Raw genomic sequence first — 24806 nt, forward strand, 5'->3', positions numbered from 1 at the left:
GTGTGTTTGATTTTTTTTTAATTGTTTTATTTTGATTGGTGCGAAAGGGGGGTGATTTGAACTTTTATATATTTTTTATTTTTTTTATATTTTTAAACACTTTTTTTTTAAATTTTGGCATGCTTCAATAACCTTGATAGGAGGCTAGAAGCATGCACTACACGATCGCCTCTGCGACATAGAGGTGAAGTACAGATCACCTCTATGTAGCAGAAATGCAGGTGTACTTTGAACGCCGACCACAGGGTGGCGCTCAAAACAATCGGTCATCAACAACCATAGAGGTCTCAAGCAGACCTCTGGTTGTTATGGCAATGCACCGCTGACCCCCGATCATGTGACGGGGGTCAGCGGCGCGAGCACCTCAGGCCGCGCGGCCGGGAGCGCTAGTTAAATACCGCTGTCAGCGCTTGACGGCGGCATTTAACTAGTTAATGGGCGCGGGCGGATCGCAATTCCACTCGCGCTCATTGCGCGCACATGTCAGCTGTACAAAAAAGCTGACATGTCGCGGCTTTAAGGTGGGCTCACCGCCGGAGCCCACCTCAAAGCAGGGGATCTGCCAGCTGACGTACTATTCCGTCAGCTGGCAGAAAGGGGTTAAAGACTCCATAATAACAGGGTCTGTACCACAGGACTGGCATATAGCAAATGTGGTGCCAATATTCAATATGGGGACAAAAACTGAACTCGGAAATTATAGGCCAGTAAGCTTAACCTCTACTGTGGGTAAAATCCTGGAGGGCATTCTAAGGAATGCTATACTGGAGTATCTGAAGAGGAATAACCTCATGACCCAGTATCAGCACGGGTTTACTAGGGACCGTTCATGTCAGACTAATTTGATCAGTTTCTATGAAGAGATAAGTTCCGGATTGGACCAAGGGAACCCAGTGGATGTAGTGTATATGGACTTTGCAAAAGCTTTTGATACGGTGCCACACAAAAGGTTGATACATAAAATGAGAATAATGGGGATAGGGGAAAATATGTGCAAGTGGGTTGAGAGCTGGCTCAGGGATAGGAAACAAAGGGTGGTTATTAATGGAGCACACTCGGACTGGGTAGCGGTTAGCAGTGGGGTACCACAGGGGTCAGTATTGGGCCCTCTTCTTTTTAACATATTTATTAATGACCTTGTAGGGGGCATTCAGAGTAGAATTTCAATATTTGCAGAGGAGGATAATTTTATATTACAGGATGATTTATGTAAACTAGAAGCTTGGCTGATAAATGGCATATGAGCTTTAATGGGGATAAATGTAAGGTCATGCACTTGGGTAGAAGTAATAAGATGTATTATTATATGCTTAATTCTAAAACTTTGGGCAAAACCGTCAATTAAAAAGACCTGGGTGTATGGGTGGATGACAAACTCATATTCAGTGGCCAGTGTCAGGCAGCTGCTACAAAGGCAAATAAAATAATGGGATGCATTAAAAGAGGCATAGATGCTCATGAGGAGAACATAATTTTACCTCTATACAAGTCACTAGTTCGACCACACTTAGAATACGGTGCACAGTTCTGGTCTCCGGTGTATATGAAAGACATAGCTGAACTAGAGCGGGTGCAGAGAAGAGCGACCAAGGTTATTAGAGGACTGGGGGGTCTGCAATACCAAGATTGGCTATTACACTTGGAGCTATTTAGTTTGGAAAAACGAAGACTAAGGGGTGATCTTATTTTAATGTATAAATATATGAGGGGACAGTACAAAGACCTTTCTGATGATCTTTTTAGTCATAGACCTGAAACAGGGACAAGGGGGCATCCTCTGCGTTTGGAGGAAAAAAGGTTTAAGCATAATAACAGACGCGGATTCTATACTGTGAGAGCAGTGAGACTATGGAACTCTCTGCCGTATGATGTTGTAATGAGTGATTCATTACTTAAATTTAAGAGGAGACTGGATATCTTTCTGGAAAAGTATAATGTTACAGGGTATATACACTAGATTCCTTGATAGGGCGTTGATCCAGGGAACTAGTCTGATTGCCGTATGTGGAGTCGGGAAGGAATTTTTTTCCCCAATGTGGAGCTTACTCTTTCCCACATGGGTTTTTTTTGCCTTCCTCTGGATCAACATGTTAGGGCATGTTAGGATGGGCTATGGGTTGAACTAGATGGACTTATATTCTTCCTTCAACCTTAATAGCTATGTAACTATGTAAATGAAAGATCTGTAACCTCCTGAACCGAGCTGTAAAGCCTACAACTATAACCCATATGTCAAAATCACGCCCGATCTGGCTTTATCTATAAGGGTTTGGCTAATACACAGCCCGGGATGTGGGTTAATCAAAGGAGTGTCCCCAGAGAGGCATAAGTGAAAAGCCTAATGGCGTCAGAAAAACACCCCACCAGGACACAACCCATAACAAGATCTTACCAAGACACTGAGGAACCCCTGAATTGGGCGATACCCCCGACGCGCGTTTCGCTGCAAGTCTGCTCGCTTTCTCAAGGGGGGGTGTCCCTTTCCTGTCTGGCCAGGACCTTTTATCCCAAAAATCCTGTGGCTTCAGGGCTGTATCTAAACGGCGCATGCGCCCGTGGCTGTCCACCCCGCCACCTCCCGATCTGGCCAGCGCCTGGAGTCAAACAAGCAGGCACCAACCACCAGCCTGTTCAACACGACCCATTAGGGGATGTTATACTCGCGGCCACTCTCTTGCCTGTGCCAGTGTCCTGCGCAGTACCTCCTTTTGCTCTGCGGATGGCAAAAGGGAGTATCAAATTAAAGATTGCATTTCTTGCAGTAGCAGAAATGTAATATATTATGCCACCTGTAGTTGCCCATTGATATACGTAGGCCTGACATCTAGGGAATTAAGAGTGAGTGAAGGAACATGTGCGGGGCATTGGCGCAGCTGTTATGACCTGGTGGTCAGGACAATAATGGACCTGGTGGTTAAGAGCACACGGAATGACCAGATAGTTACTGATAATATAGGACGAGCTCTGAGACGTGGGAACTCTGCTGACCGCAATCCCTAATCCTATCACACACACTAGAAATAGCCGTGGATTGCTCCTAACGCTTCCTATGCAACTCGACACAGCCTAAGGAACTAGCTAGCCCTAAAGATAGAAAAATAAAGCCTACCTTGCCTCAGAGAAATTCCCCAAAGGAAAAGGCAGCCCCCCACATATAATGACTGAGAGTAAAGATGAAAATTACAAACAGAGAGATTAAAGGGAACCTGTCACCCCGTTTTTTGAGATTGAGCTATAAATACTGTTAAATAGGGCCTGCGCTGTGTGTTCCTATAGTGTATGTAGTGTACCCCGATTCCCTATGTATGCTGAGAAATAACTTACCAAAGTCGCCGTTTTCGCCTGTCAATCAGGCTGGTCAGGTCGGGAGGGCGTGGTGACATCGCTGGTTCTTCCTCAGCTTTACGTTGGTGGCGTAGTGGCGTAGTGGTGAACAAGCAGCGCGCGATCTGCGCTGTAATCCCTTGCATCGGTGGGGGCGGCCATCTTCCTGGGGCCGCACGTGCACAGATCGAGTGCTCTGCTGCACGGGGCTTCAGGAAAATGGCCGCGGGATGCCGCGCGTGCGCATTAGAGATCGCGGCGGCCATTTTCCCAAAGCCGAGTTTGCATCTCGGCTTTGGGAAAATGGCCGCCGCGATCTCTAATGCGCACGCGCGGCATCCCGCGGCCATTTTCCTGAAGCCCCGTGCAGCAGAGCACTCGATCTGCGCACGCGCGGCCCCAGGAAGATGGCCGCCCCCACCGATGCAAGGGATTACAGCGCAGATCGCGCGCTGCTTGTTCACCACTACGCCACTACGCCACCAACGTAAAGCTGAGGAAGAACCACCGATGTCACCACGCCCTCCCGACCTGACCAGCCTGATTGACAGGCGAAAACGGCGACTTTGGTAAGTTATTTCTCAGCATACATGGGGAATTGGGGTACACTACATACACTATAGGAACACACAGCGCAGGCCCTATTTAACAGTATTTATAGCTCAATCTCAAAAAACGGGGTGACAGGTTCCCTTTAAATAGATTTAGCAAAGTGAGGCCGGACTTACTGAACAGACAGAGGATAGGAAAGGTAGCTTTGCGGTCAGCACAAAAAACTACAAAAAGACCACGCAGAGGGCGCAAAAAGACCCTCCGCACCGACTCACGGTGCGGAGGCGCTCCCTCTGCGTCCCAGAGCTTCCAGCAAGCAAGACAAAAATCAAAATAGCAAGCTGGACAGAAAAATAGCAAACCAGAGAAAAACAAGCAGGAACTTAGCTTCTGCTGGGAAGACAGGTCACAAGAACGATCCAGGAGTGAACTAGACTAATACTGGAACATTGACAGGTGGCATGGAGCAATGATCTAGGTGGAGTTAAATAGAGCAGCCAGCTAACGAATTAACCTCGTCACCTGTGGAAGGAACCTCAGAAGCCGCAGCCCCACTCACCACCACCAGAGGAAGCCCATGGACAGAACCAGCCGAAGTACCATTCATGACCACAGGAGGGAGCTTGACAACAGAATTCACAACACGCAGCCAGGACAGTGGAATATATATCAGAGTTGAAAACTATCCCCAAGCACTTCAGGGAGGTCCATAACTGTGACCCAAAAAGCTTTAAGATAAGGGGGATAGATTTGATCCATACTGGAATAAGAGGAGGAAATATTAAGCGGCTCCTCGCTCAGTGTGAGCTAAAATGGATAGTCACGTTGGACACAGTTAGACCCAATGGTCTCAATGAGGCCTTGAGTTTTGCCCCATTCCTCTAACGATACTGAGAAATACGATATTGTGATTTATGAGTTTTTCCACTTCTTTTTCGTTTTTTCGTTGTTCCTTTTCCTTTGTGGTGGTTTCTTATTATATTTTATAGTTTTTTATTCTGTTATTTGATTTAGAGTCTTCTTTATGAAATTGGACTTTTTGCTCCATAATCCTATGATGACACAACGATGAGTTAAATACTTCAGGATACTTCTACTGCCTGAAACTGTTATGGACCATGGACGACTTCTATATTCATGCTATTTGTACATATGTGTTCATTTATTGTGATTACTTATGTTACCAATGTAGTGGCCATACCAGTAACACATGATCACTTTGGTCTTGGGAGCTCGGGCTGTGGTGCGCATGCGCCCGCTTGCTTTCCTCCCTGCGCCTCCTGTGTTCGGCCGCTGTGTGTCTGTGGCCTGCGACCGGGTTGTCTTGGCAACGCCATGTGCCTGCTCGTTTGGCTCCAGGTGCTGGCCGGATCGGGAGGTGTCGGGGTGGACAGCCGCGGGCGCATGCGCTGTTTATATACAGCCCTGAAGCCACCCGGCCACATGATATTCATGTGACCGGGGATTTTTGGGATAAAAGATCCTGGCCGGACAGGAAAGTAACACCTCCCCTTGAGAAAGTGAGCAGACTTGCAGAGAAACGTGCAATTCAGGGGTTCCTCAGTATCTTGGTAAGATCTTGCTATGGGTTGTGTCCTGGTGGGGTGTTTTTCTGACGCCATTAGGCTTTTCACTTATGCCTCTCTGGGGACACTCCATTGATTACCCCGCATCCCGGGCTGTGTATTAGCCAAACCCTTATAGATAAAGCCAGATCGGGTGTGATTTTGACATATGGGTTATAGTTGTAGGCTTTACAGCTCGGTTCCGGAGGTTACAGATCTTTCATTTATTCATTGACATATGACAAAATCCTGTGCTAGGGTAATTTGTGCCAGCATGGTTATGGGTACTGATGTTATCTTATAAACGTTGTACAAATAAGCCGGATTACGTACCGGTAATGCTCTTTTAATGAGTCCACGACAGCACCCCACATGAGAGAGGGATCCGCCCATAGGAACAGGAAACCTACAGAATAAAAGGAGGCGGTCCCCTCTCCTCCTCAGTTTAGTTACAGAGTATAAAAAGGGGAACCGCAAAAGTGTTAGTATTCATTCTTATTCAGTCACATAAATTTCTTAACTCTATACAACCATTATTTGTGACCTTAAAGGAAAGAGCTGTGCATAATTTAGGGAGGGTAATACATGGGTGCTGTCGTGGACTCATTAAAAGAGCATTACCGGTACGTAATCCGGCTTTTTACCCTTCGCCACGACAGCACCCCACATGAGAGATTTTCAGAGAGTCATTATTTGGGTGGGATTACTGTATTAAGAACAGCTCTACCAAAGGTCAGATCAGAAGACGTGGACAGATCAAGTCTATAATGGTTGTAGAAGGTAGAAGGTGTAGACCAAGTTGCAGCCTTACATATTAAATGGATCGGTACATCTGCTTGTTCCGCCCAGGAGGAAGCCATGGCTCGTGTTGAGTGCGCTTTTATACCCACTGGAGGAATCTCGCCTTTTGACGTATAGGCCAAGCAGATAGCCTCTCTGATCCACCGAGATATGGTAGCTCTCGTGACCCCATGTCCTTTCTTGTGGCCCTGAAAGGAGATAAACAGAGCCCTACTCTCCCTCCATGTCTGACACCTTTCTATACAAGTCAGGATGGCTCTTCTGACATCTAAGGTGTGGAACTTATGATGTTCTGGAGTTACAGGTGAATCAAAAAAGGAAGGGAGAAATATTTCTTGTGACCTGTGGTAGGTGGACGCTACCTTAGGGAGGTATGAGGGGTCTGGTTTCAGGACTATCCGATCATGAAATATCAGTAAGAAAGGTGGGTCTACTGATAGGGCCTGGATGTCACTAACCCGTCTAGCTGAGGTTAGGGCTACTAGTAAGGCTACTTTATATGTTAGGATTTTTAAAGGTATTGAATCTAAATGGTTCAAATGGAGAGCTTGTTAAGGCCTCTAATACTAGATTTAAATCCCACGGAGGTAGACGGGGAATATGGACTGGTTTACTACGTTCACAAGATTTTATGAATCTGAAGATCCACCTATTAGCTGCTATATTGCATCCATATAGGGCTCCTAATGCCGAGACCTGAACTCTTAAGGTATTTACAGATAGTCCTAACTCTCGGCCTTTTTGCAAGAACTCTAGGATAGGTGTGAGTGGAACTTGCTTAGTGAACGGTACCGTGTAGAAGTCTAAAAATTTATTCCATATCCTACTATATATTAGGGTGGTAGATCTTTTCCTGCTCAATAAGAGGGTGTTTACTAGTTCTGTTGAGAACCCTCTGGAACTTAATAGTTGCCTCTCAAATTCCACGCCGTCAAGTGAAGACCTTTCACTTGCGGGTGGAAAAAGGGGCCTTGGTACAGCAGCTCCTTGTCTGATGGGAGGATCCAAGGATCGCATAGGCACATGGTCTGGAGACAAGAGAACCATGGTCTTTTCGGCCAGAATGGTGCAATGAGGATTACTCTTGCCTGTTCCCTCCTGATCTTTCTGATCACTAGAGGAATCAGAGACATTGGAGGAAAGGCATATGCCAGTCTGAACCGCCAAGGATGGTGGAGAGAGTCCAACATATCTGGGTGATCCCTGGTGTTCAGGGAAGCGAACCTTTGTACTTGCCGGTTGTCTCTTGTGGCAAATAGGTCGATTTGTGGTATCCCCCATGCTTCTGTTATCCTTCTGAATATGGATTTGTTTAAGGTCCATTCTCCTTGACGCAACTCGTTTCTGCTGAGGTAGTCTGCCCTGATGTTCTCTACACCTTTGATGTGCAGGGCTGTTAAGGATGTTAGATGAGCCTCTGCCAGCTGAAAGATGTTTGCAGCTATGGTCATCAGACTTCCTGACTTTGTACCACCCTGACGGTTCAAGTATGCCACTGCGGTGGAATTGTCTGAGTAAATTCTTACATTTGTTCCATGAATCTGCGGAAGAAAATGATATAAGGCACATTCTATTGCTTTTAACTCCTTCCAGTTGGAGGAACATATTAATTCTGTCTGATCCCAAGTATTTTGGGCCAGATTGTCTTCCATATGTGCTCCCCACCCAATAGGGCTGGCGTCAGTGGTAATTATTTTAGACGGGTCTATTATCCATGGCACACCCCGTGATAGGTGGTCCATGTCTAGCCACCAGGATAGCGATTCTAAGACATTACTGGAAAGAGTTATTCTACTTTCTAGATAACCGTCTTTCCCCTGAGCCGACAATACTTCGTACTGCAATTGACGGGTATGGAATTGTGCCCAAGGTACAGCAGGGATACATGATGATAATGACCCCAGTAAGGACATGGCCTTCCTTAGTGTCATGTAGGGTTTGCGTATTGCGTCTGATACCTTTGATTGTATAGTCAACCTCTTTGACTGAGGAAGAAAGCATTTCTGACTTACGGAGTCTAGCTGGATTCCTAGAAATGTCTGAACGGTTTCTGGATTCAGCCGAGATTTTTCGAAGTTGACGATCCAACCTAACTCCTGTAGGGACGAGATCGTATTAGATAAACGAGTTTTACATTGAAGTGCAGAGCTTCCTACCACTAGAAAGTCATCTAGGTAGGGTATTATCAAGGTATCTCGTTGGCGTAGATGAGCCATCACTTCTAGTATCACCTTAGTGAAGACGCGGGGAGCCATAGAAAGCCCAAATAGCATTGCAACATACTGAAAGTGACGAACCTTTCCCTCCAGGGTGACTGCTACCCTTAGGTACTGCTGATGTTCGGCATGTATGGGAAGATGGTAATAGGCATCCTTTAAGTCTATTCCGGCCATGACACACCTAGGGAATAAGAGTTTTATGGTAGAACTAATGGATTCCATTTTGAAGGTATGATTACGCAGGAAAGAATTTAATTTTTTAAGATTTATGATGGTTCTAAATGAACCATCTGGTTTATTAATCAGGAATAAAGGGGAGTAGAACCCTTTCCCTTTTTGATCCTGGGGAACTTCAATCAGGACTTTCTTAGATAGAAGAGATAGGATCTCTATTTCTAGAGCCCTCTGTTGGTCCTGACCTTTTGGAGATGTTATTATGAAGGCATCCCAAGGGATTCGATCAAATTCTAATTTAAGGCCGTATTGCACAATGTCCAGAATCCACTGGCTGGATGTTATCTGTTCCCATTGGGGAAGAAAAAATTTTAATCTGCCGCCTACTTCCTGGTTAGCGGTAATTACGTCTCGGATTATGGGACCCGCTAAAAAAGGCACCTTTTTGCTTTGGGTCCTTCGACTCCCATCGCTCTCTTTGTTCAAGCGGCTTGTTCCTAGTAAAGGGGCGTCTCCTGAAGGCTCTCCTGTAGGATGGAAGATACTGGTTAGGGAAGCCTTTCTTCCTTTCACCTGCTTTATTCAGGAGTTCATCCAGCGTCTTCCCAAAAAGGAACTCACCCTGACAGGGAATCGCACAAAGTTTCGCTTTAGCTTGTGCGTCCCCCTTCCAATTCTTTAGCCAGAGTGCACGCCGGGCTGTGTTGACTAGGCCAGCTGACCTGGCTGCAAGACGTAGCGAGTCCACTGAGGCATCAGCTAGGAATGCTACTGCTTCTTTAATTTGAGGCAATTTCAGCAGGATAGATTCCCTCGAAGTTTTGCCTCTAATCTGTTCCTCCAATTGCTCCGTCCATACTAGTAGAGATCTTGCAGTACAGGTACTAGATATGGCGGGCCTGAACGCCCCCGTATTGACTTCCCATGACCTCTTTAGTAAAGCTTCTGCTTTACGGTCCAGCGGGTCTGTCAGGACCCCTGAATCCTCCACTGGTAGGACCGACTGTTTGGTTGTGGAGGCTACCGCAGCATCAACTTTTGGCACCTTTGACCAGGTGTTTAGGTCTTCATCGCTGAAGGGATAGCGCCTTTTAGAGGATGATGGTAAAAACCCTCTATTCTGCTTGTCCCACTCCTTTTTAACAATATCTTTGATGGTTTGTATGACGGGGAAGGACCTACGTTTCCTCTGTCCTAACCCCGCAAACATTATGTCCTGTGCTGATTTCTTTTCTTTCCCATCTGGGCACCCCATCGTGCTCCTGACAGATTTTATTAAATTGTCCACATTACTGTTGGGAAGACAAAGTCCCCCTTCAGTCTCGGATGAGCTCGGCTGAGATCCCTCTTCGTCTGAAGAAATACATACACCCTCTGACTCCGAACTAACCGGAGACCGGGACCTGCTAGGCTGACGGGTACTGGCGCTACTTGTCTGCGCCAAACCCTGCATCTCTTCTCGGATAATAGCTCTGACATCTGAGGGAGTCATAATATTTTCCTGCCGTAGAGTTTGCATGATACACTCTGCACACAGTTTTTTGGCATAATCATCCGGGAGGGGCTGCGTACATAAAGCACACTCTTTATGCTTAGATTTGTGTGTCCTTTTCTTAGTCTAGAGGAAGGATACAGGAGGAACATATATCAGCATATAGGAAGAGACTCTTTCAAAAACTCACCCAGTGAAGCTGACAGGTACCGGTTCTGGAGGCGGAATTCGTTTGGTGGTAGAACTCTTCTCTGGAGGTCGGCCACCACTCTTTGTGCTGCTCCTCGTGCTTCTCTCCCTGCTGGGAGAGCGCTGTTGCACTGCGGGCAGGTGCGCTTCGTCGGCCGGTGAAGCCATTTCACACACACCGGCCCGACGCTAGTGCTGCATTTTTAAAACTGCCGCCCATTCTCCTGCCTCCCCGGACCAACCCGGAAGTGCTCCCGCGACTTCCGGGTTAGACGCGCCGCTCTCACTCACCATGCGGCCGCCGGAGGCTATTAAGCCGGCCGCTGCAGCGCGCGCGTCCTCACAGTGCCGGCCGGACCTACGGTGACCGGACCCGGACCGTGGATGTTTGGCCAGACGAGGGGGGAGGCTGCAAGCAGGGGCTCCCCCGCCGCTGCTTCTGGTACCGCAGCCCCTGCCGTTCCCACAGAAACCGGCGCAGGCGGGTGCATGGCCCAGGGATCCTCTTCATCTGTAGGTAAGCCGGGTCCCTGTAGGAACAGGAAACCTAAACTGAGGAGGAGAGGGGACCGCCTCCTTTTATTCTGTAGGTTTCCTGTTCCTATGGGCGGATCCCTCTCTCATGTGGGGTGCTGTCGTGGCGAAGGGTAAAATTTTTTTATAAACGCTCCCTTTGTTCTCCTGTTTTTGTACTATGCATTGGGAGTTGTGGATATATGGGCCGGGATACATTCCTTGGCCACCTTTCACTATGAGTCTGGGTTTGGGTGCAGTAACAATCATTGGTGTGTGTGCATTGCTCCATGTTCGCTCTGGGTATTTATATTTATTGATGACCCTTCAGAAGGGTTGGTTATATTGTGTGTACAAAGTATTAGGTTATTTTTTGATATTTCATGATATCTGATGTTTTTTATTGTACCCTTATAGAACATGTGTTTATTTATCTGTTTATTGGCGGGATCACCATGGGTGGAATTGTTCATTGCTTTTAGTTGGTTTTAATTGGTATTGTCAATAAAGTTTACCTTTTATATATACGTACAGAGCGGTGGTGTGCATGTCTCTTCAGTGGGTTTCTTTCTTCTTTTCTCACCAAATATGTTTATGCTTGATTTTTTTTTTCTTTATTTTATTTTGAATGGTGCGAAAGAGGGGTGATTTGAACTTTTATACTTTTTTTATATTTTTAAAAACTTTGTTTTTTAATTTTGGCATATTTCAATAGTCTCCATTGGAGACTAGAAGCTGCCATAACCCGATCAGCTCAGCTACATACAAGTGATGATCAGATCGCCTGTATGTAGCTAAATTACTCACTTGATATGAGCGCCGACCACCAGGCGGCGCTCACAGCAAGCCGGCAGTGACAACCGTAGAAGTCACCAAGAGACCTCTGGTTGTCATGCCAACCAGCCAGTGACCCGCGATCATGTGACAGAGGTCACCGGTGGGAGGATTTCCAGCGCAATTGCCTGAAGCACTTATTAAAGGCCGCTGTCAGAGATTCACTTCGGCATTTAATGGGTTAATAGCTGTGCTTGGTTCGTGATTCCACCGGCGGCTGTGCTGGGCACATGTCAGCTGTTCAAAACAGCTGACATGCTCTTGGAAAGATGTGGGCACTCCACCGGAGCCCACATCAAAGGGATGGAGTACGACATTGGCGTACTATTACGCCCGATGTCGGAAAGGGGTAAAATTAAGTGCTGGAGGCAGATTCTCATGGAGATCTGTGTCTGGCCCATAGATCTTAACAGCCCATTTGGATATTAACAAAAAAATGAATTTCCCTAGAACAAGACATCAGATCGCAGATATCAAGGTATCATATTATACAATGCTCTATGACTTACATGCCCGTATAGATTGCTTAGGAGAGTTGATCCTACTAACACACACCCTTTAACTCAACTTCTGCCCACCTACCCTGATTGCATAGACCTAGAGAAAAAATTAGTTATTCTGCACTGCCTTGGAGAAAAAAAATGAAAGATGGAATTTCAGGTGGCTTTATTCGTCAACGCGTTTTGAAGTATATAACTTCTTCATCAGGACAAACCATGATAAAGATACAGTCAGCATAGACAGAAATAGACAAAGCATTCAAATAAGGTGCGTGAAACACAAGAGGTCAAAAGGATCATATGACCCAGATGTGACATTTCACCTGAGGTCACGAATTGCATGTCACATGTTGCAGCTTGAAAACAATATTTAAAAATCATAATGACAAAATGTGAATAGTAATATTGATGTACAAAATAAAGAGATGTGGAGCTAAAAAAAAAGTCAAATATGTTGTGGGAATTCCCCAAAATAAAACACATCAAATTGAACTTTGCTTTGCGTGTTCTTTAGTGGTGAGAGGTAGTGTGCTTATCACAGGAAGAAGCCAGTAGAACACTACTAGAGCAGGTACAAAAAAATGAGCGTAACTGATATTATTAATTCAGATGTACAGTAAGTAAAAAAGGATTAATGTCTGTATATATATATATAAGATGACACGCTCATCCTAACAGAATATATGGTCTATATAATACGGAGCAGAGATATTTCCTAATACTTTATTCAAATTTATACTTTATTTGCTGCATCTTGAATTATGTGATTTAGAAATATCTATGCTCAGTATTTTCACACTAAATGTGCCATTCTCCTCAAATCTAAAAGATCTATTCAATAATATACTGTATACAGTTTGTATTGTGGAAGCTGATAAATTTGCTTTAATACCAGACAACCCCTATTTTCAAAGTAGTCACCTACCTGGCAGAGTGAATTGCAATATCTGGCAAATTTGCACTGGGAGCATCGCTGAAGTTTTTCACTTCTAAAAACAAATGGAAATAAAATTATTACATCAGAAATATTATACTCTTTGCATAGTGCTAACAGTTAAATTGTACAATTAAAGAGAATTCTAGGCTTACAACCTTATTATTCCCAGTTAAGGCTGAACAGTGGATACCATCAAACATCATTCTGCTGCGAGGGTGAATTACAAATAGGCAGCACCTACAGATGCACGGAGACCATTATATATTAAAGGTGTAGGCCATATTCTTTCCATTTCTCAATTTGTGTTTTTCACACTCTGGTAACATAGAGGTTTACAGTATATTTATCTACAATACAGTCATGGCCAAAAGTATTGACACCCCTGCAATTCTGTTAGATAATACTCATTTTCTTCCTGAAAATGATTGCAAACACAAATTCTTTGGTATTATTATCTTCATTTAATTTGTCTTAAATGAAAAAAACAAAACAAAAAGAATTGTCCTAAAGCCAAATTGGATATAATTCCACACCAAACATTAAAAAGGGGGTGGACAAAAGTATTGGCACTGTTCGAAAAATCATGTGATGCTTCTCTAATTTGTGTACTTAACAGCACCTGTAACTTACCTGTGGCACCTAACAGGTGTTGGCAATAACTAAATCACACTTGCAGCCAGTTGACATGGATTAAAGTTGACTCAACCTCTGTCCTGTGTCCTTGTGTGTACCACATTGAGCATGGAGAAAAGAAAGAAGACCAAAGAACTGTCTGAGGACTTGAGAAACAAAATTGTGAAGATGCATGAGCAATCTCAAGGCTACAAGTCCATCTCCAAAGACCTGAATGTTCCTGTGTCTACCATGCGCAGCATCATCAAGAAGTTTAAAGCCCATGGCACTGTGGCTAACCTCCCTAGATGTGGACGGAAAAGAAAAATTGACAAGAGATTTCAACGCAAGATTGTGCGGATGTTGGATAAAGAACCTCGACTAACATCCAAACAAGTTCAAGCTGCCCTGCTGTCCGAGGGTACAACAGTGTCAACCCGTACTATCCGTCGGCGTCTGAATGAAAAGGGACTATATGGTAGGAGACCCAGGAAGACCCCACTTCTTACCCCGAGACATAAAAAAGCCAGGCTGGAGTTTGCCAAAACTTACCTGAAAAAGCCTAAAACACTTTGGAAGAATGTTCTCTGGTCAGGTCAGATGAGACAAAAGTAGAGCTTTTTGGGCAAAGGCATCAACATAGAGTTTACAGGAGACAAAAAGAGGCATTCAAAGAAAAGAACACGGTCCCTACAGTCAAACATGGCGGAGGTTCCCTGAGGTTCCCTGATGTTTTGGCGTTGATTTGCTGCCTCTGGCACTGGACTGCTTGACCGTGTGCATGGCATAATGAAGTCTGAAGACTACCAACAAATTTTGCAGCATAATGTAGGGCCCAGTGTGAGAAAGCTGGGCCTCTCTCAGGTCATGGGTCTTCCAGCAGGACAATGACCCAAAACACACTTCAAAAAGCACTAGAAAATGGTTTGAGAGAAAGCACTGGAGACTTCTAAGATGGCCAGCAATGAGTTCAGACCTGAATCCCAAAGAACACCTGTGGAGAGATCTAAAAATGGCAGTTTGGAGAAGGCACCCTTCAAATATCAGGGACCTGGAGCAGTTTGCCAAAGAAGAATGGTCTAAAATTCCAGCAGAGCATTGTAAGAAACTCATTGATGGTTACCGGAAGCTGTTGGTGGCAGTTATTTTGGCTAAAGGTTGTGCAACCAAGTATTAGGCTGAGGGTGCCAATACTTTTGTCTGGCCCATTTTTGGAGTTTTGTGTGAAATGATCAATGTTTTGCTTTTTGCTTCATTCTCTTTTGTGTTTTTTCATTTAAGACAAATTAAATGATGATAATAATACCAAATAATTTGTGTTTGCAATCATTTTCAGGAAGAAAATGAGTATTATCTGACAGAATTGCAGGGGTGTCAATACTTTTGGTCATGACTGTAGATATACTTTGCCAAAAAGTATGGGTGGAAAAAACGATAAGAGACTTCTGGAACCTGTCTAAGGTGACACAAACCTCATGCTCCACATCTGTGCAGCCTTCAAGATGTACAGAGTCATTAATATCGGCATGTGTCCAATAAACTCCTATGGATAATGTACAGAATATTTCTGGGTATTTCATTTTCCACATGCCCATTGTATGACTAGATGATGGACACATGAGTGGACAGATATTTTCATTCATTGTTTGCAGATAAAAAGGTTTCCCTTCCTACTAGTGCAGTTTTCTTTTGTTCGTCTCATTTTATGTGGCATAAGGCACTATAAGACAGAAGATATCATTTCTTGTAACAGAATAAAATCTTCCAGATGTGCAGACTTATCTCCAGCATCAGCTTTTCATGTTGTCACAGAAATTATCTTCTGCAGCTAGATAAGACATTTTTAATGAGGAAGCAATTAACCGACCAGAGAGACAATATCAAAAATTCCATGGAAATACAGTTTCTCTTCGAATCTGCTCTATAATTTATCTTGAAGGAAGACATAGAACAAACTGCTGATACAACTGTTCTGTGTATGGAACCCATTACATAGAAAATGCATTATGCTTTTTAGGGAACATAAGTGTTGCACTACTCACAGCAGTCATTCCATTAGCATTTGCAGTATTAGGTCTATTACTTTCTACTACTTTTGTCTTGCATCACATTTCTGGTTAATGGTTAGCTTCATAGCCTATTGAATTATACAGTTTGGAGAGCAGAGTACCTGGATTTTTAAAAGATGTATTCCTCTTCACATGTTGGTCTGACTCCCCTTCCTCCGCTATGTGATCACTGTCATGTCCGGCACTATACACTCTCTACCACCCTTTTTTTATCGACATTGAGACGGCTTGCTACATGATCTCATCACACAATTTCTGCTCAAAGCTTCCCAAGCAGGGCTGCCAACCATCCACAAATTCCAGGACAGTCCTTAAAAATACAGCACTTTCTTGAGGCGTTTGTGATTTTTTTTTAAGCTGAAGAAGCTTATACAGATTATTTTGACTATAATTATCATCATTTTACATTTACAATAAATGCAGCTGATGTCCTCATATCAGAAGTATGAGCTGTAGACATGGATCACTTGTAATCATGATAATTTATTATTATTTTACACTGTGTTCTTTAAAAAAAATTTGGCCATGATTTTTTCATAATTTGTCCAGAAAAACTAAAAAGTCAAGTTGGCATTTCTGTTCCCAAGATGGTTCTTCTCACTAACTGCTGCCTGCTGTGTGATGTCTTACAGGCTAAAGCAGTTGCATAATCAATCTCTGGAGAGGGCAGACTATGAACAGAACCTAGGGCCTTTTTGATGGTAAGTATTAGGCCAGGGTCACACTTACGAGTGCAGTGCGAGAATCTTGTTCGAGTCTCTCGCATCAATACCTGGCACTGCCATCGGCACTCGGGACCGGAGCGTTCAGCTACATAGAAATACGGTACATGGAGCCACACACTCCGGTCCGGGTATTGATGTGAGAGACTCGTGCAAGTTTCTCGCATTGCACTCCCAGGTGTGACCCCGGCCTTAGGCTGCCGTCACACTAGCAGTATTTTGTCAGTATTTTACATCAGTATTTGTAAGCCAAAACCAGGAGTGGAACAATTAGAGGAAAAGTATGATAGAAACATATGCACCACTTCTGCATTTATCACCCACTCCTGGTTTTGGCTTACAAATACTGATGTAAAATACTGACCAAATACTGCTAGTGTGACGGCAGCCTTATGGTGAATATTCTCAGCACTATTTGTTAGTCAATAACAGCAGTGGATTCAAAACAGTGGTACATTATAGATTTCCTATACAGAAATTCTGAGGCAATATACCATCGAAAATGCAGTCACATGAAAGTGGCCTGAGAGTGTAACTTACATGTGGCAGATATATAACACAATATTCCGAGAGTGTCGTTTTCATCTGAATTGAGATTACAGAAATCCATGCATAAAGGCATCATCCCTGCATGGTTCCTCTCCCTCCTTTTGGACAAGACGCCGACATGCTCCATCCCCCAGCTGTGTCCTCTGATTCAGCTGCCGCAGCAGCTCCCGTGACCCAGGGCCTGCGCACCATCTCCTGGCAGCATTCTTAGGGTGCACACTCCCCGCTTCTTAAAGGGGTAGCGAGCGTACTCCTGATGTGTTATCAACGAATAGCTGGGAGGCGATAACTATTTAAGGCACGTTCCCTTTAGGGAGGTGCAGGAGCAACATCAGTGTTTAATTTGGCTATGTGCACACGCTGCGGATTTTGATGCTTTTCAGCAGCGCTTTTGGACGCACAGAATTGCATCAAATCTGCAGTGCAGTGCACCACCAATGTTAGTCAATGGGAAATTGAGAACTGCTGTGCACATGCTGTGGAAAAATATGTGCGGATTTGCAGCATTTTATTTTCCGCAGCATGTCAATTCTTTTTGCGGATCTACAGAATTTCTGCACCCATTGACTTCCACTGAGTCAGGCAATTCGGCAGCAAAACTGCAGGTTTAAAAAGATCTGCAGTTTCGCTGTGGAGTTGCATGTGAAAAATGCTGCAGAATGGGAGGAGGAAGAGTGTGTGGGCGTAGACTGTTTGTCTGAGCGGAGACTATGTGTGTGCGGTGAATATGTGCAGGTGTCTGTGTGCATTTGTGTGTATGTGTGTGCGGGAGTCTGTGGGGCTGTGTGTGTGCTTGTCTGTATATAAGCAGGCATTGTCCGATGGGACTACTAGTCCCATCCGGCTATGCCTGCTACAGTGACAACTAGCCGATCATGGGACAGTAGTAGTCCCATCATCTGGCTACTGTGTTCAAGTGTAAAAAAAAAAACAAATGCACACATATAGTACATACTCACCAAACAGCTAATCCCCGACGCCCTTGATCACCTGTAAAAAACTAAAATAATAAACCAACAGTATACTCCCTGTTCCGGCGTAATCCATTTAATAACGAGTGTCCCATGATGATCTCCCCTGGAGAGCTGTCACATCGGCGATATCCATGGCCTTGGCTATTAATATCAGCCCGCAGATGTATGCATAGCCTTTTCTGGCTATTAATTATAGGGGGACCCCACGTCGTTTTTTTTGGGTGGGTCCCCCTATTTTAATAGCCAGTAAAGGTTAAATATATAGCTGTGGGCTGATGTTCATAGCCTGGGAAGATCCATGGGTATTAACCCCTTCCTAGGCTATAAACATCGGCCCACCAGTCGCTGGCTTTCCCTCTCTGGCACAGAAAATTACGTGGGAACCCATGCGATTTGTTTTTTCAATTTTTTTAAAATTAAACAGACATTGCATTTAAGGCCGGAGTCACACTTACGAGAAACTCGCACGAGTCTCGCACCTCAATACCTGGCACTGCCGCCGGAATTTGGGTTTGGAGTGTCTGAGTGTCGGTGTCGGGTCTTGAGATGCAAGACTTGAGCGAGTTTCTCGCAAGTGTAACCACGGCCTAACGCAGATTTTGTGTGTGTTTGTGTGTGTCTTTATTTAACTCTTTACTTACCATTTTAATATGTTTATTACTAAACATCGGGCTTGGTATTATCTATCTATCTATGGATATATCTATCCATTTATCTATAGATACAGTTGGGGAAATAAGTATTTGATCCCTTGCTGATTTTGTAAGTTAGCCCACTGACAAAGACATGAACAGTCTATAATTTTAAGTGTAGGTTAATTTTAACATTGCGAGATAGAATATCAAAAATAAAATCCAGAAAATCACACTGTATAAATTATATAAATTTATTTGCATTTTGCAGTGAGAAATAAGTATTTGATCCCTTTGGCAAATAAGACTTAATACTTGGTGGCAAAACCCTTGTTGGCAAGCACAGCTGTCAGACGTTTTTTGTAATTGACGATGAGGTTTGTGCATGTCAGGAGGAATTTTGGTCCACTCCTCTTTGCAGATCATCTCTAAATCATTAAGATTTTGAGGCTGTCGCTTGGCAACTTGGAGCTTCAACATCCTTCACAAGTTTTCTATGGGATTAAGGTCTGAAGACTGACTAGGCCACTCCATGACCTTGATGTGCTTCTTTTTGAGCCACTCCTTTGTTGCCTTAGCTGTATGTTTTGAGTCATTGTTTTGCTGGAAGACCCAGCCATGACCCATTTTTTTATTTTTATTTTTTTTGATTCAAATAAATTTTTATTAAGAATAACAAGATAAATGGCATGTTACATTCTCATTTTCAATACAAAGCTTTTTCCCCCCCTTCAAACATTCCCCTTCAATCCCACCACCCCCCAACCCCACCCAACAAAGCAGCTCACCTTGCTTAGCACTTCCATCATTAGACCAATATACTATCTAATCCCTCGGCCAAAAATATAAGCCACATTTAACATTACCATTAATTAGGAATCTTAATTAACTCTCCCTCTATAATACCCCTATCCCATAGCAATCCACGGAGACCACATTTTATTGAACATTTCGATTTTCCCTCTTTTTTTTATAAAACCCCTTTTCCAGTGTCAGGCCCTGCTTCACATACTGGAGGAACTCTCCTCTTGACGGCGGTTCTTCCCTAATCCAATTTCGAGCTATTACCTTCCTAGCCATGTATAACAATCTGGCAATAGCTATCTTTAGGTTGTTATCCACTCCAATCTCATCCACACATCCCAACAAGCACACTATAGGATCCCTTGGCACCTTACATCCATACGCACCTTCCATACGAAAACTACCACCCAAAAAGCAGCCAGTCTCGGACACGTCCACATCATATGGAGTATATCAGCATCTGCAGTTTTACACCTCGGGCATTCAGAATCATCACGCAAACCAGCCTTATATAGCACCATCGGTGACTTATAAACCCTGTGTATCACATAGAGCTGTGACAGTCTATACGGTTCGCTCAGTGACAATCGTGGGACCCATTCTAGCACCGACTCCCAAGTCTCATTCTCCATTGGACCCAGATCCCTCTCCCACTTAGCTCTCGCCATTATTGGAAACCCCAATAGGAAAGTGTGCAACAGATCTTTATACAAAGTAGATATGACTCCCCCAGTAGTCCCTTTATTACACACATACTCCAGTACTATATCCCTCTGAATTCCAATACCTCCATTTCTACTCTGAGCTCCAAAAGCATGCCTCATCCGCAAATACTGAAATTCCCCCACAGTCCCAAGACCAAATTCCGCCTGTAATTGGGAAAATGATTTCAATTCACCTTGCTCAATTATTTGATACACGTATTGAATCCCTTTGACTTGCCATTCTGTCAGTACCCCCAGTGCCTCAAACTCCTGTAAGTTGCTGTTATGCCATAGCGGTAAATTTGGTCAAATCCGTGACCCCCCGTATATGTCTCAGCCTACCCCACAGCCTGCGTACCAACAACACAGTCGGGTATAATTTCCCCAGAGCCCCCAGGGATCCATCCTACAAACATTGTACCACTGGCCTTCTTTTTGTCACCACTTCCATCAGCCGCTGTACCGTCCCAGATGACCCTTCATGCGGCCAGCCTTTTAAATGCTGACTCTGGGCTGCAAGAAAATATATTTCAGGGTTAGGCAATGCCAGTCCCCCATCTTCCTTGGGTCGCTGAAGTGTCTCCAGTTTGATACGCGGATGCTGTCTCCCCCATATCAAATTCCTGAACAGAGAGTTAATCTGTCTAAATCTCCCGCGTGGTATCCAAACTGGCGCATTATGAAGAATATACAGTATTTTTGGCATCAAAATCATTTTAATAAGATTCACCCTACCTACCACAGATAAATGCAGTTTAAGCCAAGCATCCGCTTTCGCTTTAAGAACACCTAAGATTGGAGTCAAATTTCTATGTATATAGTCAGTAACAGGCATAGATACCCATATTCCAAGGTACTTAAATTGGCTAGTCACCTCCAGTCGCCCATCCTCCAGTGGCTCCCCACCATCATCATCCACCTTAAACAAGACAGACTTACTCCAGTTTATCCTAAGTCCCGACACCGATCCGAAACTCTCAATAATCCCAATGGCTCCCTCCAAGGACGTACCCGGGTCAGCCAGAAATAGCAGAATGTCATCCGCATACAAAGCCACCCTTTCTTCAATCATCCCATATTTAAACCCAGTCACCTCATCAGACCGTCGAAGCTTAGCAGCCAGTGGTTCCACAGCCAGAGCAAACAAAAGAGGAGAGAGCGGACACCCCTGTCTCGTCCCTCTAGCCAGTTGTATGGTCCGTGATAACTCCCCATTTACCCTAACCCTAGCCAGCCATGACCCATTTTTAATGTCCTGGCAGAGGATAGGAGGTGGTCACTCAGAATTTTACGGTACATGGCTCCATCCATTCTCCCATTGATGCGGTGAAGAAGTTCTGTGCCCTTAGCAGAGAAACACCCCGAAAACATAATGTTTCCATCTCCATGCTTGACAGTGGGGACGGTGTTCTTTGGGTCATAGGCAGCATTTCTCTTCCTCCAAAAACGGCGAGTTGACTTAATGCCAAAGACCTAAATTTTTGTCTCATCTGACCACAGCACCTTCTCAATCACTCACAGAATCATCCAGGTGTTCATTGGCAAACTTCAGACGAGTCTGCAATTGTGCCTTCTTGAGCAGGGGGACCTTGCGGGCACTGCAGGATTTTAAACCTTTACATAAATGTGTTACCAATGGTTTTTTTGGTGACTGTGGTCCCAGCTGCCTTGAGATCATTAACAAGTTCCCCCGGGTAGTTTTAGGCTGATCTCTCACCTTCCTCATGATCAAGGATACCCACGAGGTGAGATTTAGCAGGGTGCCCCGGATCGATGTCGATTGACAGTTATTTTGTATTTCTTCCATTTTCTAACTGTTGCACCAACAGATGTCTCCTTCTCACCCAGTGTCTTATTTATGGTTTTGTAGCCCATTCCAGCTTTCTTGCTCGAGATCATAAGAGGCGGCCTCTGCTGGTTGTCCTCATATGAACTCGAGCCTGGGAGCTTTCTAGGAAAGTTCCCACGATCTAGGAACAGCCAGCAGAGGGCGCCTCACCGCAAATGAAGCTAAATATAGGTCATTGACCTATATTTAGCTTCATTCGCCGGGGTATTGCAGACATGAGCAGCCTGCATTAGCAAAGCTCGTGTCTGCAAAATATTTTAACTCCTTCAGATGGATCTACATCGTTGGACCTTACAGATCCTCGGAAGGTATGTATATTGTTGGTTTATTATTTTTTTTTAATTTACAGATCGAGGGTCTTCGGTGAGTGGATTGAGAGTAGAATAAATTAATAAAACAGCATTTGTGATTTTTTCAATAAATTATTTTTTAATAATGTGTGTGTGTTTTTTTTAAACCTTTCCTAGTATTGGATTAATAATGGATAGGTGTCATAATTGACACCTCTCCATTATTAATTAGGCTTAATATCACCTTACAATAGCAAGGTGGCATTAACCCTTCATTACCCCATATCCCACCACTACACGGGAAGAGAGTGGCCAAGTGCCAGAATAGGCGGATCTTCCAGATGTGCCTTTTCTGGGGTGGCTGGGGGCAGATGTTTTTAGCCAGGGGGGGCCAATAACCATGGACCCTCTCCAGGCTATTAATATCTGCCCTCAGTCACTGGCTTTACTACTCTGGCGGAGAAAATTGTGCGGGAGCCCACGCCAATTTTTTCCACCATTTAACCCCTTATTTTACTAGCTAGAACGGCCAAATTTTGCATATACACACTACTAACATTAGTAGTGTGGAATATGCCAAAGAAAGGGGATATGAGATGGTTTACTGTATGTAACCATGTCTCATATCATGTCGGGTTTAGGAAGGAGAAAGCAAAAGCCGGCAATTGAATTACCGGCTTTCTGCTATCTCGCGCTGTATTAAGTAATAATATATATACATATATGTGTCTCCCTGACACATATATATAGATAGATAGATAGATAGAGAGAGAGAGAGAGAGAGAGAGAGACAGTATATACGTTTTTTTTTTTAACACATGGATCCCTTGTATAGCCGTATGTCGGTTTTGCAAGCCTGCGATAAAAACACGCATTACGGCTGCCATACGGATTACATACGGAGGATGCCATGTGCAAAAAATGGTGACACACCCTGCCTATGGAGGAGCTACGGACCACTATTTTTGGGACTTTTCAGCGTATTACGGCCGTAATATACGGACCGTATTTTCATACGCTGTGTGTGACGCCGGCCATACAGAAGCCTTTACCACAGAGATCTGCACTTAAATAAAATAGCAATTGTAAGTAGATAAACTCCATTTGAAGTGACACATATTTAGAAAAAAAAGTAACAATTTCAAAAATATTAAAAAACTTTTATGGGTTCCTTTATGTAACAAGCAGCAGTAAGACATTTTTGGACTTTCAGATCACTTGGTTCTATGATTTACATGAATAACCCAATTTTTGAAGCTGCCTCCACATTAACCCCTTTAGTGACAGAGGCAATTTGGTACCTGATAACCAAGGCAACTTTTACAATTCTGACCACTGTCACTTTATGAGGTTATAGCTCAGGAATGCTTCAACGTATCCCACTGATCCAGACATTTTTTTGTGACATATTGTACTTCATATTAGTGGTAACATTTCTTTGATATGACTTGCGTTTACTTATGAAAAAAAACAGAAATTTTGCAAACATTTTGAAAATGTTGCAATTCTCAAACTTTTATTTTTGTGCCCTTAAATCAGAGAGTGGTGTCACACAAAATAGTTAGGCTATATTCACACTTTGCGGATTTTGCTGCGGATCCGCAGCGGATTTGACCGCTGCGGATCCGCAGCAGTTTCCCATGAGTTTACATTTCAATGTAAACCTATGGGAAACAAAAAACGCTGTACACATGCTGCAGAAAAATCCGCGCGGAAACGCTGCGGATTACATTCCGCAGCATGTCACTTCTTTTCTGCGGATTTTCAGCTGCTCCAATAGAAAACTGCAGTTGAAAATCCGCAGAAGAAAACGCAGTAAAAACCGCGATAAATCCGCAGTGAAAACGCGCTGCGGTTTTCACTGCGGATTTTGGAATTCTGCTGCGGAAAAATCCGCAGTGGAATCTGCAAAGTGTGAACATAGCCTTAATAGATAACATTTCCCACATGTCAACTTTAAATCAGCAAAATTTTGGAAACAATTTTTTTTTGTTAGGACGTTATAAGAGTTACATGTTGACCAATGATTACTCATTTTTCCAACAAAATTTACAAAACCAATTTTTTTATGGATTACCTCACATTTGAAGTGAGTTTGGGGGGTCAATATAACAGAAAATATGCCAAAGTGCTAACCCCAATCCTAATGGGAAAATGGAAATAAATACATTTTTTATTTTATTATTTTTACCTAACTAAGGGGGTGATAAAAGGGGGTTGATTTACTTTTTTTAAACATTTTGATCACAGTGGTAGGGTCTACTACAGTGATCAAAATGAACCAATAGGAAAAGTTTCCTATTATTGCCGGGTGTCGGCCGGCAGATTTCGGTGGGCACACTGCGCATGAGCCTGCCATTTTCTTCCCTGAAGAAGACGCCGTCGGCCGTTATAAGAGTTACATGTTGGCCAATGATTTCTCATTTTTCCAACCAAATTTACAAAACCAATTTTTTATGGATTACCTCACATTTTAAGTGAGGTTGGGGGGGGTCTATATA

General features: G+C 43.8%; 1 protein-coding gene across 2 annotated transcripts in view; it reads right to left on the minus strand.

The window, feature by feature from the left end:
* SMYD3 (SET and MYND domain containing 3) overlaps positions 1-24806 on the minus strand; it is a 1365594-nt gene that overhangs the window by 1244831 nt on the left and 95957 nt on the right. For both annotated transcript variants that reach the window (XM_069769233.1, XM_069769234.1), the window contains exon 2: positions 13089-13152. In XM_069769233.1, the coding sequence (XP_069625334.1) occupies positions 13089-13152 (64 nt within the window). The remainder of the gene's footprint in view (positions 1-13088; positions 13153-24806) is intronic.

Source organism: Ranitomeya imitator, chromosome 5 (genome assembly GCF_032444005.1).
Source record: "Ranitomeya imitator isolate aRanImi1 chromosome 5, aRanImi1.pri, whole genome shotgun sequence".
Taxonomy (NCBI): domain Eukaryota; kingdom Metazoa; phylum Chordata; class Amphibia; order Anura; family Dendrobatidae; genus Ranitomeya; species Ranitomeya imitator.